Source organism: Microtus ochrogaster, chromosome 18 (assembly GCF_000317375.1).
Source record: "Microtus ochrogaster isolate Prairie Vole_2 chromosome 18, MicOch1.0, whole genome shotgun sequence".
NCBI lineage: Eukaryota > Metazoa > Chordata > Mammalia > Rodentia > Cricetidae > Microtus > Microtus ochrogaster.
Window position 1 is genome coordinate 61,168,831 of NC_022020.1, and position 14,120 is coordinate 61,182,950.

General features: G+C 48.4%; 1 protein-coding gene across 5 annotated transcripts in view; it reads left to right on the top strand.

Annotated features, from left to right (window-relative positions):
- The window catches only part of St8sia5 (ST8 alpha-N-acetyl-neuraminide alpha-2,8-sialyltransferase 5), a 69,204-nt gene extending 55,147 nt beyond the window's left edge, over window positions 1–14,057 (top strand). For 2 of the 5 annotated variants that reach the window (XM_013349590.2, XM_013349591.2), the window contains 4 exons: window positions 870–1,017; window positions 3,042–3,154; window positions 4,949–5,041; window positions 9,263–14,057. In XM_013349590.2, coding sequence (XP_013205044.1) covers window positions 870–1,017; window positions 3,042–3,154; window positions 4,949–5,041; window positions 9,263–9,731 — 823 coding nt within the window. In that variant the 3' untranslated portion in view covers window positions 9,732–14,057. The remainder of the gene's footprint in view (window positions 1–869; window positions 1,018–3,041; window positions 3,155–4,948; window positions 5,042–9,262) is intronic. The other 3 variants (XM_005356287.2, XM_005356288.2, XR_003377725.1) reach the window with 2 other exon arrangements.
- The last annotated feature ends 63 nt before the right edge of the window (window positions 14,058–14,120 follow it).

Sequence of the window (14,120 nt, forward strand, 5' to 3'; positions counted from 1 at the left end):
AGAGAGAGAGAGAGAGAGAGAGAGAGAGAGAGAGGTCCTGGAAGAGTGAACTTTGCAGGGTGTGTGTCTTGTTGTTGGTGAGTGGGTGTCAGTCAAGGCCTGGCTGATGTGGCGAGCAGAAGGTGATTTGAACAAGCCTGTGATGAGTACCATGCATGTGAGGTTTAGAGAGGTGCAGGGTCTGATACCTGGCTTTCCTTTCAGCCTGAGACGGCAGGTGTAATGAAAAAAAGAAAAGAAAAGAAAAATGAAGTGGGTACCTTTGGACAGTCCCTGCCAAGATATGCCGCTAACTAAGCCTGCCATGAACAACAGAGTTAGTGCACAAGGTTTATTGGGGGAGGTGGGAGGGAGAGAGTGAAAGGCCATGTTGGAGTGGGGACATGAGAGAGGCAGGCAGACAGACAGACAGATGGAGAGTGGGGAAGAGACAGCAGGAAGAAGAGAGGCAAGAGAAGCAAGAGATCAAGCTGTGCCTGGCGAACACTTTTCAAGGGTGCACACGTCGGAGAGCTGGCGGGCATAGGTGGCATAGCTGCATGGTGAGGCAGGCTGCTTCTGTAGCGGGAACTAATGGCCGGTGGTTAGCATGTGATTAGCGTGGCAAGGCAGGCTGCTCCTGCAGCGGGAACTAACAGCCGGTGGTTAGCATGTGCCATAACCTTCAAAAACAAGAGCTATCATGGAAGTATGGCTACCGGAGCTTTCCAATAGGCAGCAAACCTGGGCCCTAGAGAGAAAGAGAGCTCCAGGTGCCAGGAGGATGCTGGGGGTGGGGTGGGGAGGAAGTGAGTCTGGGAATGGAATGGAATGGAAAGGAAGGGGCCCCTCTCTGCTCTGCCCAGTGTCACTCCTGTCTCCATGCCCAGCAGGTCCACCTTGTCCAAGTGCTGCAACGCCCCTGGCTTTCTCTTCACCACCCAGAAGAACACTCCAGTTGAGACGAATCTCAGGTATGAGGTGGTGTCCAGTGGCTTCTTCCACATCAATCAGGAAATCTTCCAAATGTTTCCCAAGGTACGTTCCCCGACATGGTGGTCTGGGAGGGAACTGGTGGTCAATGCCAGCTAACTATGGCTTGTATGATTTGGGGCAAAAATAGGTTAAAGTTCTGCCTCTGTCCTTGCGTGCTGATGACATTCCGCAGCTGTCGAGAAGAGGGATTGATTATACCTTGATCACTCAGTCAAGGCAGGCACAAGAGAAAAACCATTCAAAGCATATGAACACCAGAAAGCAGGCCCAGGACAGAGCCAGGCTGAATGTCAGCCACATCAAATAACCTTGGGGTCACTGTGTAAGAATGCCTCTTCTTAACATGCAATAGTTACGCATAGTGATTGATTTTATTATGCCATTTTCATGTATGGCTGTAATGTATTTTGATCATATTCCTGCCACTTCTACCACCACTTTCTCTTATTCCCTTCCCATGCCCCTTGTCTTTCCCAATGAGCCCCCTTCCATCCTTTTTTCTCTGTAACTCAATGGGTTTTATTGGGGTTGCTGAAGAAAATGTCTCTCCCTCCCTAGCAACCACTAACTACTAATAATACATCTAGGATATCAGAGATGTTGTCTGGAGGTGGGCTGGTCAGTGATAGTATAGTTGCTCTCTGCCCATGGCGGGGGGGTCCTCATGTATGACCTGTTCAGATTGCCAAGGCTGATAGCTAGCTCCAAGTTCTGGACTCTTGGAGAAAGGGATGCAGAAATTATACTTTTGACTGGTTCAGATGGTTCTGTGATGCTGAGGTGCTGTGGCTTCAGCAGAGAGGCGGGTGGCAAGGGTGTGTTCATGCTTATGTTCTGGAAGGAGAGCTCAGGAATGCCTTGCATGCTTTAGTGGGTCAAGGGAGGTGCTAACAAGATGAAAGCAGAGTCTCTCTGGATGTCCTGTTGCTGGTACCAGAGTGACCTGGCAAGAACTGGACTCAGGCAATGATCTGAAGTCACAGCACAGTGGTGGCATTGAGTCACCTTCACTAGGTGAGCCTTGCATAGTGTGGCAGGTAAACTTTCGTCTTAAGCAGGTCACAGCAGCATGTGACATAGCCTGGCCTGGCTTGCGGGTCCTTGCAGATCCAGGGCATGAATTGCTGAGGTCAGGACATACAACAGGGTCTCCACACCTTTCTCTGGAAAGGACTGAATAGTAAGTGGCCTTGTAGGTGGCATCATCACCATCACTACTTGCCACCATGGTCCCAGCGCTGCAGTGGTCATAACAGTGGTCACGAGTAAACTAATGAAGGAGGCTTCGTCTTAGTTGCACAGATTTAGGAAAGTGAATGTAGCTTTCACACGTCACTTGTCTTATTTGAGTGGCTTCAGACCATTTAAAAATATAAATGTTATTCTCAGGTTGCTGGCCACACAAAAACAGGTGGTAGAACAGATGTGGCGCATGGCCATGACTCTCCAGCCCTCCCTTAGCATAGCAGCATCTCTGGGGTTTTAAATGGTCAGCTTTCCAGCCTTGCCCACCCAGAGATTCTTTTCTGTGGCTATTGGGTGGAGCCTAGGAAGGACTGTTTCCAGAAAGTTCTTGATTTGCACCTGTTTAGGACACACTCATGGGAAACACAAGAAACCCTCAATGACTTTTCCTCAGATTGCTGTGGTTCATTCTGTTTCTCTCCCCATTGACTTTGAGACCCCAGTGCTCTCCATGTCCTGGTCCCCTGGACCTGACCCCACGGGGAAAGTGAGTCACAGACTCAAGTGTGTCACAGAGGGCCACAGCAGCTCCTTCTGACTGAGGCTAATTCTTGGTGCAATGTGGTTCCCTCAGCGATTGGTTGGCTGGCAGGTGCTGGGGGCATAGCAGGCCTGCAGACAGAAATGGGAGGGGTCACCCAATGCTGGAGTCTCTTTCACCCCTCCCCCCCATCTGCAGGTGGAGTTCCCCTTTCTCTCACAGTCCAGACAAGGCTGCCTCAGCAGGTAGAGCTCACAGAGGGGATATTTTTGGGGGCAGAGGTGAAGCCTCAAATGAAGTGGGGGGCACTGTCTGTGACACCGTGCATGTGCCTCTCCAGGAAATGCCCTACTACCGATCTCAGTTTAAGAAGTGTGCTGTGGTGGGCAACGGAGGCATCTTGAAGAACAGCGGCTGTGGGAAGGAGATCAACAGTGCCGACTTTGTCTTCCGGTAAGGGAGCTCCAGGAGGTGCATCTGCTGCCTCCGTGGCTCTCCTCTCTGAGTCCTTCTCCCACGTTGTCCCTGTCCCTGTTCTCTGCTGCCACTTGAAGCACAACTTCACTATTCGGGGACCCCAACCTCTCTAGCTCTATACCTTCAAGCAGGTTGTTGGACTCTGGGGTTGTAGTTTCTAGTTTTCAAAATGGAGGTGGGGGGATGTGATGAACTAATGGCATTCTGGATGGGAGGCCCTAAAACTAACGTCCTGTCGTCAACCCAGAACCCCCACTCCCTGCATGGGTTGTCCCCTTCTGCAAGCACTGGGGGGAGGAGGGATGCCTTTGACTTCAGCCAGGCTCTAACTGAGCTGGAGAAGGTCTTTGCGTTTCTCCTTTCTTGTGTGACATGTACCTGTTTCCACGCGGGGGATCCTTACTTTTCATGTTATCCCAGGCAGGGAAAATGAGTCGACAATGAGAACCTCAAGGGCTCGAGAGATGGCTCAACAGTTGAGGGTACTAGCTGCTCTTGCCACTATTTCTTTTCTGGGATGCCCTCGCCTCCACCCTCCTAAAGAACTTGGTGTCACTCTCAGGGGACTAGATTGTCTTATGGAGACTGAAACCATAGACACTTTATTGTTCCGTTTGCCTTATTTGGGGGTATAGGGATTTCTCCCTGCTACCATGACAAATTTCCAGGAAGCCAGTGGCTTGGAACAGACAGGGTTTACAGTCACACACTTTGGGGTGCAGTTAAGGGGCCAGCAGGACCTTGTCTCTTCCTGAATTCTCCAGGGCAGCTGTAGACACTGCTTGCATTCCTTGGCTCATGGCTGCCAGCACCGTAGCGTCTTCTACTCTCCCCACTCCCACACACACACCTTCCCTTCCTCCCTCTCTTCCTTTTTCTATTTTAAAAGACAAGTTCTCACTGAGTAGCCCAGGCTGGTTTCAAACTGCCGCCTTTCTGCCCAGCCCACTGCGTGCTGGGATTGCCATCACCTGCCCCATGTCTCCTTTTGTGATGTGGATTCTTGGTTGTCAACTTGACTACATCGGGAATTAACAAAAACCCAGGCAACTGAGCCCCTGTGAGGATTTTTTTTTTTCTAGAACACCTTCCTTGCCGTCACATTTTCTTTGCAAAGGCTCTTGTGATTTCCCTGGACCATCTGGATAGCCCAGAATGGCCTTCCCATCTCAGGATCCTTAGCATATTCTCAGCTGTAGTGTCCCTTCTGCCAATTAAGGCTCACGTTACCCAGTTTTAGAGGTCAGGGTTTTGCTGCCTTGGCAACCCCACATTCCTACCTCAGGGGCTTTCTGCAGGCCACACTGCACGCCCTTCTGCAACCTCAGCGGTGCACCCCCAAAGGTTATCTTTGAATATCCCACGGGCTATTTGGTCCTTCTGCCAGCAGACTTTTGCTAATTCCTGCCCTTAGCTCAAGCATTGCTTCCTCAGAGAAACCTTGAGTCCCCAGACAAGGGGATGCTTCTGTATCTCTCTGCTTAATGCCATACCTTCCCAGAGACCCAGGGACGACCACAGCTTTCAAGGACAGTTTTCAGTGATAATTTCAATACCTCCATGGTTGTAACTTCAGTGAGACCAAAGATTGGATGTTTTTCTTTCTTTTTTTTTTCGCTACTGTTAAAGGGCAGAAGGACCTTTGCTTTAGTCAGCCATAGCTGTTCTGCCCAACTGGTGGCCTCTCTGACCTCCTTTCCTTCCTTTCCCTTGCCCCTCCCAGTCACCTGAAGATGGCTACGACTTAACTATGAGACTGTCTCTCTGCAGGTGCAACCTGCCCCCCATTTCAGGGGAGTACGCCACAGATGTGGGGGAGAAGACAGATGTAGTCACCGTGAACCCCAGCATCATCATTGACAGGTCAGTGGCACTCTTTCTAGACCTGCTCTCCTTGTTAGTGGCCACCAGTCACTTACAACCACTGGGCACTGGGAACATGGCCCTGACTGAGATGGGCCAACTGTCGACATGAAGCACTCATCAGGTGTCAAAAATTTTATACGCAAAGAGGCTTAATACATCTCATTGATTTTTACATTAATCACATGCTAAAATGATAGTATTTTTATATTTCGTTAAGTAAAATATGAACATTATTTTTAATAATTTCCCTCATTTCTGGCTAATTCAATACATGAGGTCTGCATCATGTTTCTTTGGGCAGTGTAAGTCTGAGCAGTTGTTACTAGAGATAGAAAACGGCCTTTCAGGTGGGCTGAGGACAGGCCCTGTCCATGTCCAGGTATGAGCTTTGATCATGCAAAGATCTCAGATCTCACTTGACTGCCCTCTGTGGGCCTGCCTGTGTGGTCTGCAGAAGCTAGTGTGTTGAAACCTCAATGTTGCACATCCTCCTCCTGGCTGGAGCGTGAGTAAGAGGGACAGGAGAAGGGGAGGAGTCGCCAAACTACATCAGATGCCAATAGCCAGGAGCCTTCGGAGAGCAGAGAGATCCGCAGAGGGACAGATGGTCACTGGAAAGGGTGTGTAGGCAGAAGCCAAGACACCAAGGAGAGGCCAGAAGGCTGGGTCAGATGGTCACTCCCAGTCTTAGGGCAAACAGCAGGGGAGCAGTGTGAGGCTCCACTAGGAGGCACAGCCTCTGTGCCTTCCTTGTCTGCCCTGATCCTCTGACTTGAGCTCCGCTGACTCCCCGGATCTCCACACTAGTGGCTCAGCCCACATTGCCTCTTCTGTGCCCATTTATCAGAAAATACCATCTTCAAGAGCCATCTGATGGCTCAGGGGGTCAAAGGCTCTTCTTGTTTATATCGACAACCTGAGTTCAAACTCCAGGGCCTGTAGTGAGTCTTTCTCTGTCCTGCCAGCCAGCTCCTAAATCACAACATGGAGATTTATTATTAATTAAAAAAGCTCAGTTGATAGCTTAGGCTTGTTTTTAGCTCTTATAACTCAAATTAATCCATTTGTATTAATCTATGTGCTGTCCCAAAGCTCATGGTTTGTGACCTCATCTCTAACATGTCATGCTTCCTTTGTACCTCCTCATGACTCTACCCTTCCTCTTCCCAGCCTCCTCTGTGCCTGGAAATCCTGCCTAGCTGTTGGTCATTTAGCTTTTTATTAAACCAATAAGAGTGACACTTCTTCACAGTGTACAAAAAGATTATTCTACAACATTTTTCCTTTTTGTTTAAATAAAAAGGAAAGATTTTAACTCTAACATAGTAAAACTATATACAATACGAACAATTATCAGGTATTGTCCAAACAGAAAGGAAAGGTATTAACTTTAACAAATGAAACTATATACAATAAGAACATTTATCAAGTAAGAATTATATTTACAGTGCCTAGTTCATTTATATTTAGAAAATCTAGAGAAAACACTCCATTATCTATCCTCTCTTGATGAATCCAAAGTTTTGTACCTAATTTATCTTCTCTTATATCATAACTAAAGGAAACTATAACAACTATCTAGTCTTCAATTCCATCAAAGACCCAGAAGGATATAATATTACTTGAGTGAACAGGACTTGCAAGACAAACCACTTCCAAAAAGACAGAGGTATCTCTCTGCCTTGAACAGTCACACAAGGTTCTTCTGTAACACTGGGGCGCCCACCTTCAATCTACGGACCTAGAATATCTAACAGACTTTTCTGTAAATCAGGAATTTTGAAGGACTGACCTAACTTGTCTTGGAAAAGTTCAGCCAGCATTGCCTTTTTTTGTGCCCTGTTCGTCTAGGTTGGATTGACTGTCAGCAGTCAATGCCAGGGCAGTTTCTTGCCCGGGTGGCTAGCTTTCGCCACAAAGAAAGTAAACTCCAATCCAAGGTTCTTCAGTGCTCATTATCCTTTTCTGAAGTAGATTGGTGCTGTCAGGAGCAGATGTGTCTCCCAGTCATAAAAAGTCTTAAGTTATTAAAACATCTTGAATATTTGTATCCTTTTAGGTCTTTGAAGCATTTGAAAACAATCTATCTATTTAAAATATATCTGTTTAACTTTGAAAATATACTAATATATACAATAATAAGTTTGATTATTATAGATGACTAACTACTAACTTGTATTTTTAAAATTATAAATTACATTTTAAAACAAGCTGCAAAAACACAATATCCCAAATGAGAGTAGAAACATACATTCAGTATAACAAAAATAACTTTAAGTTTTTATCAATATACCAAAACCCATACCAATGTAAAATATTTGAGGTTAATAGTTGTCTTTTTTATTCTATATTTCTATATCCCTCCCAAACAATGACACACATCCATAACCAACCCACCTCTTGGGAATATGGATGTTGTGTTCTCTAGACTGCTTCCTGTTTTCTGGGGATGAAGGCATCTTTAGGGAACCTGAGAAAATTGAGATAATGGTCAAGTCCTGGGAAGATTAGTTATAGCATGTGTTGTCCAGTCTCTGTGCAATGAGAAAGCACAAGGCTTATCTGAAGTCCTGGCTAGGAGAGTCTGTGAGACTGGACCATCTCAGCCAGCAGCCTTGAAGCTGAGGATTCTGAGGAATCTATAACAGAGGCACTCTGAAAGGCTGAATTGTCTGGGTCACCTGTTTTCAGTGCTGTCTGGTCCCCTTGTTCTGAAAACACAAACTTTCAAAGGTAACATACACATCTGTGTTAACACAACTAGGGACTGAGTATTGTACACAAGCCAGCCAAAGATTTTTTTTTTTGTTTTATGTTTGAGCTGGTAAAATATATGTGACCTGTCTTATAGTTTTTCTAGGTTTATTTCTTTATGTTTGTGGCCAGGATTTTAGGGAATCTTCCTTGATCAAACCCAATCTCTATCAACCTTGAAGGAATCCACAGCCTTCCCTAATGTAACATATTTTGTAACTTACATTTTGAAGTTAGGACATTTTAAAACTATATAGATTGGTTTAATTTAATAGTTTTTATAATCCAATGTCTCTCAGCAGCTATTGTTTGCACATCAGCAATCGAGAAATTTAAAGTCAATACAACACTATACAGGATCCAGACTCAGTGTGTATCTTCCATTTTTATATGGGTCTCCTTTTTATATTATTTTTTCTTCAAAGATTTTATCTTATTATTTATAAACTACTTTCTTCTATGACTATATATACCCATTTTCTTTTCTTTTTTTAAGACTAAAACCATTTTTTAAAAACACACTGTAACTTGTTTGGAGGTTTTTCCCTGTCTGAATCTGCCTTACTGTGTATCTGTAACCTTTTCTGTCTACATGAACTAAACTTAAACCACCACACCGCTCAGCTCATGGTGCGCTGGTGGCAGCGGCTGGGAGATGCTTCTCTTTACCATGGCTTGCACGAGAGACTGCAGGACCAGGAAGCTGTGTTTGGCTCTGCTTTTGTGTGTTTGGAACATTTTTAAAGATTTCTCAGGCCTTGTGTGGAATATGTACCCCATGCTGGGTGGTGTTTGTAGCAAGTCTTTCTCTATCCCGACGGCCAGCTCCCAAATCACAACATGGAGACTTACTATGAATTGTGAAAGCTCAGTTGGTAGCTTAGACTTGTTTTTAGCTAGCTCTTATAACTTACATTAACCCATTTGTATTAATCTGTGTGCTGCCCTGAGGCTTGTGGCTTGTTACCTCATCTCCAATATGTCATACGTCCTCCACATCTCCTTGTGACTTTGCCCTTCTTCTTCCCAGCATCCTCTGTGCCTACAAATCCTGCCTAACTATTGGCCACTCAGTTTTTTATTAAACCAATCAGAGTGATACTACTTCACAGTGTACAAAAAGATTATTCCACAACAAGGACCCACATGATGTAAGGAGAGAGCTAATTTTGTCAGGCTATCCTGACTTCCACACGAGTGCTCAATGGCATGTGCCCCCTCCATGAATAAACAAACAAACAAACAAATAATAAATATGTAAAGGTAGGAAAGGAAGCAGAGGAGGGGATGCCAGGCAGCTCTATGAGCCCGGATGGGAGGGGTGAAACGTGGGAGGTGAGGGGTAGGGAAGGGGTGCTAGGGTGAGAGGGTGGGGTAGGTTGGGGCTGGAGCAGGGGATGAGGCGGGGAGGGTGGGCTGCGAGGATGCGCAGAGCTTATGGCTCCTCACTCTGCCACCCTGTAGGTTCCACAAGCTGGAGAAGTGGCGGAGGCCCTTCTTCAGGGTGCTGCAGATGTACAAGAATGCCTCGGTGCTGCTGCCCGCCTTCTACACCATACGCAACACCCTCGTGTCCTTCCGCGTTAAGTACCTGCTGGATGACTTCGGGTCCCCGCAGCAGGTCTACTTCTTCCACCCGCTCTACCTGCTAAGCGTGTCGCGCTATTGGCTCAACCTGGGCGTGCGCGCAAAGCGCATTAGCAGCGGCCTCATCCTAGTCACGGCGGCTCTGGAGCTCTGTGAGGAGGTGCACCTGTTCGGCTTCTGGGCCTTCCCCATGAACCCCTCGGGCTTTCACATCATGCACCACTACTACGACAACGTCAAGCCCAAGCCCGGCTTCCACGCCATGCCCTCTGAGATCTTTGCCTTCCTTCACCTGCACAGCCGGGGCATCCTCCAAGTACACACAGGCACCTGCAATTACGGCTGACAGACAGGCCCACCACGGGTGTCTCAGCTCCCATCCGCCTCTCTTCAGGGTTCCCTGGCCCTGCCATTGTTGTTCCCTAAGGATTTAGGGTTTGTCTTTGGGTCCTGGGGAGGGAGTCAGGGACAGAACCCATGCAACGTCAGCTCTGTCCTGAGCCTCCATCCTGTGCCTCCATTTAGCTCCCGGGCCACTCTCCAAGGTCGGGGCCTCATAAGCACACATCCACTCAGTTTCAGCTTCCCAGAGAACACATTTGTGGCCTGCTTGTAGCTAAGTCAGGCCCTGCTGAGAATAGACTGGCGGGCGAGCCATCCCTTTAGCAGGAGAGAGCATAGTCCAGGTCTCGTTTGGACATTTGGCTGCCCAAGTTTCATACCAGGGACTCAGCCATGAATCACCATCTAGAATCTCAGGGCTCAGAGGCTAGCCCTTCTAGGGAACAAACAGTGGCCAAGCGTCCTGGTCTACCTGGCTGGACTCCAAAGGCTTCAGGGATAGCTCATCACCCCAAGACTCCAGTAGCTGAGAGCCATCCCCCTCTTAAAAATACCCCTTGGACACACACAGCCTCGGTGCCTCTAGGTTCCAGCATTTAACCTTTGACAAGAAGGAAATAAACCAGACCAGCCATTTGCACTAAGATCTCCAAGCCAATGTTATCGACTCAATAAGTGCTTAGCAATTTGCTTCCTGTTCTGTCTCCCTATTTTCAGCTCCATTTTAATCAGGAGTTATTTATGAAGATCTGTTCCTCTCTATGTCCCCAAATACTGCAGAATCTTGTTAAACTGTGTTCCTGAATAGGAAAGCGTCAGCTGGAAAGCTCCTTGTCACGTGAGCCTGGTGGATGGCAGCTAGCTGGGACTTTGACATCCATGTTCCTGCTGTTTCTGTTCTCCAGACACAGGGATTCACCCGGCCCGGGGTTAGGGGACCCAGCTGTTCCTAGGCTGAGAGGTTCACACATCATCCGTATCTGGAAACTCCTTCCAGTTGCTTCCATCCCATGGTCACTGCTGGTGGATGATTGCCTTGTGGAATTGTGGGTTGTGTCGGGAAGACTTTAGCCTGAATGCCCTCCTTCTGTCTTTTTTCCTCTCCCTCCTCTCGCTGTCCCTTCCTTCCTTTCTTCCCTCCTTTAGATATTTCTAGAGAAGCCTGTTCTGATCTGGTCCGTGTTTGGGTTGGGGACGATGCCCTGATGGAGGTGTCAGCTCTGTCTTCTGCAGAGGAGCAGACAGATCACATCGACACTTCAGCCCGGCATGCCACTCAGAGGACCAGCTATGAGAAAATCACACACAGGCCCTCCACCCGACCTCACCTTGTAGATGCCAGAACAGCCCCCGTTGGGGAGCAAGCTGGCCCTGAGGCTTCTGGCCCACTTGAGCTCCCTCCTCTGATTATTTTCTGAGCCTTCTTTCTCTGGACTCTGGCCTGTAGGTGCCTGGAGCTTGTTCCACACCCTGTTTCAACTGACTGTGAGGCCCCCAGGAGGACCCGAGCCTTAGTCTGCAAGGATGGAAGGTCCCGGAGGAGCTGCAGAAACACACAGGGCAGCACACATGGATAAACCAGATAAATCACACAAGGACAGGCATGCTCATGGCTTTCTGGGCTCTGGCTGTTTCTGCCAAGGAGCGAGTTCTAAGAATGATCTAAGTTAACCAAGCCCACAGCTAACTGAATCCAGTTGTTAAAACCATGGGGTGTCAGAATTAAAAGGTTTCATATAGACAGGTTTGTCCCACTAGTAAAGAAGTGACATCGGCGGTCAGACTGTCTGCCAGGCACTAAGCCCTCTATCTGGCAACAGCCTGGCCAGACATCAGGGTCTCCCTTGCTGAGGTTGCTCAGAACCTGCCCCAGCCGGTTCACCATAGGAGCTGGAGATGGCTCATGCAGATCTTCCCATGCCCGTGCATGAGGGGCTAGGGCATCCTTCTGGCATATGGTGGTCCTTCAGCCTCTGACTTGCAAGGCAGACCCCTCCTGTCCCTCAGGGTGTCAGTTTCCTTATCTCTTCAATTAGATCCTGAGAAAGGACTTGTGGGGTCTCTTCAGTGACTGCTGGGGGGCATCCAGGATGTGTGGATCTAAGTAAGTGGTCCTTACTATGAAAGCTGCTGGGTCATCGCGCCCTCTTGGGTAGCCCCGCACCGGCCATTTTCCCCGTCACGGTATCCCACCGTCACTCCAAGACACCTTGAGGTAAAGAGGCTATTGTGGTACAGGTTAAGGGCTGAGACTTAGTGGCTCGGGCACTTGCTCATGGCCAGGTCTCCAGGGGAGGGCGGGAGGGCTCTGCAGAGCTCTGCAGACTGCACTCCAAACCAGGGCTGCTTGCCAGAGCCTCTTTCCAGCCCTGACCCCTGTAACAGTCTTTATGCCTAGAGGAGAACTAAGGCTAGCTCTACATTTTGGAGCAAGGACAGCTGCCTGGAAAGGGGCGATGTTAAATAACAACACGAGTTGTTTTATTTTATTTTATTATTTATTTAACTTGCCCCAGAGCACATGGCAAGTTAGAGGCTCCCCTGAGCCTCACCTAGTCCCCTGACTTCCAGGCTACATGCTTTCTGACTGAGTCAGTGTGTGTAACATTTATCAAAGGTCCAGAGAGACCTCTCTGCCCCATCCTGTCCCACAATGCAGACCACTAGTTAAATTCTGATTTAAGGTCATCAGTTCCCCACAAACCAAGTAGCTGTTCAGCTGTTGTGTCTTCCTCTGTGCTAAATGCAGTTCCGGGCTTGAAAGATAGCAAGGCAGCAGCAGCAGCAGCACCACCACCACCAGCAGCAGTAACAGCAACACCAGCAGCAAGTCGGTGACTCAGTGCTTAAGCAGGCAGAAGGGAGGAGGCTCAAGGTCAGGCTGGCTCCTGGAACCTTCTTATGCTGCCGTGACAACATCTCTGCCCAGACTCAGAGAGGCATAAACAACACTAGATGTCGCTGAGTCTGGGAAGGAAGCAGAGGCTGCAGGGCTTCCCATCGACTTCAGCCATGTGTTACTGTACGCTCATTGGGCCAGGGGATACGCCCTGGTTGCAGAAGCCCTTCTGGCACTCACCGTCATGTGGGTGCCCTGATGTTAAAAGAAACCCTTCTCAAACACTCCCAGGAGCTCAACGTGTAGACGACTCTCAGGGCCAGGTTCCCAGTTATCAGGGAGAGGAGAAGGGGAAGGAAGAGGAGGGACAGAAAGGTCAAACCTGAATCCTGAAAGTTAGCAGCAAGCCTTTGCCAAAGAAGGCGCTGTGCCTTTGGTCTCATCCTTGACAGCCATGTAATATTTGACAAGGTTGCCTCCAGGTCCTCATGCTCTTTCCTGTTCTGTTTCTTCCTGATACAGCCCAGCCTCGCAATGTCTCTCTGCATGTTCCCCATCCCTCATCTTCTGCGACACCTGGGGCTTTCTCAACAGCAGCACTCCTGCTGCAACTGTATCTCCCGAGAGCCACCAATCCTTGCTGTCCTCACCTGCAGGCCAGCCCTCCCCAGGAGCACCAGAAGCATGTCCGCTGGGGCCTTCCGAGCATCCGCCTCTGCATGGCATCTCGGACCTCAGCCTGTCTGTCCTCCACTGACACAGGTAGAAGAGTCTGGACTCAGAGACTCTTCCATTGTTTAGTAGATCTTTGGGGAGTCCCTGAAGCCCCTGGAGGCTCTGATCCCACATCTACTAAAACAGACAAGAACCTCAGGCTATGTCTCCAGGAGTGAGTGACACAGTGTTGCACAATGATTGGCACAGTTACCAGCGCAGACACTGGGCAAGAGCAGGCTCTCTCTGCCCGGACATCCTCCTTCTCCGTACTGCTTATTGGTTCTCAGTTCCAGCACAAATATCCCTGGTGTTCATTCCCTCCCTGTTCTTGCTTTTGCCACTGCTATAATTTGGGCTCTTTTGAGGGATCCTCATTTATTCTAAGAATTAGCATCTCAAAATACCTTTTGTGAGACCCATTGCTGCTGGTACCACATAGTCCAAGTTTTTGTTTTGATTGTTTGTTTTCAGTCAAACCATACAGGCCATGCCACAAGCAGGCTCTCTCTCTTTCTAGAGACCCTCCTGCCTCTGTGGGCCTCTCTTCTTCTGTTAGTTCTGTGCTTTTTGTGCAAGAGGTTCAGATGATTGGAATGGTCCCATTCCTCTGCCCCTCCTCCCTCTTCTTATCTGGTCGCTTCTGTAAATTATATCAGGTTATGACTCCTGCTACATCCCCTCTGTGGAGTGGGTCACACACTCTCCCTTCTGTGTGTCTGTGGCAACCAGCATGGTCAGAGCAAGTAAAAGTGAGTTTCAACGAAACAACAAGCGTTCTCTCCCTTGGTGAGCTTTTGGGGTCTTCGGGGCTTTGTGAATTTTGTGGCTGGGTGTGGG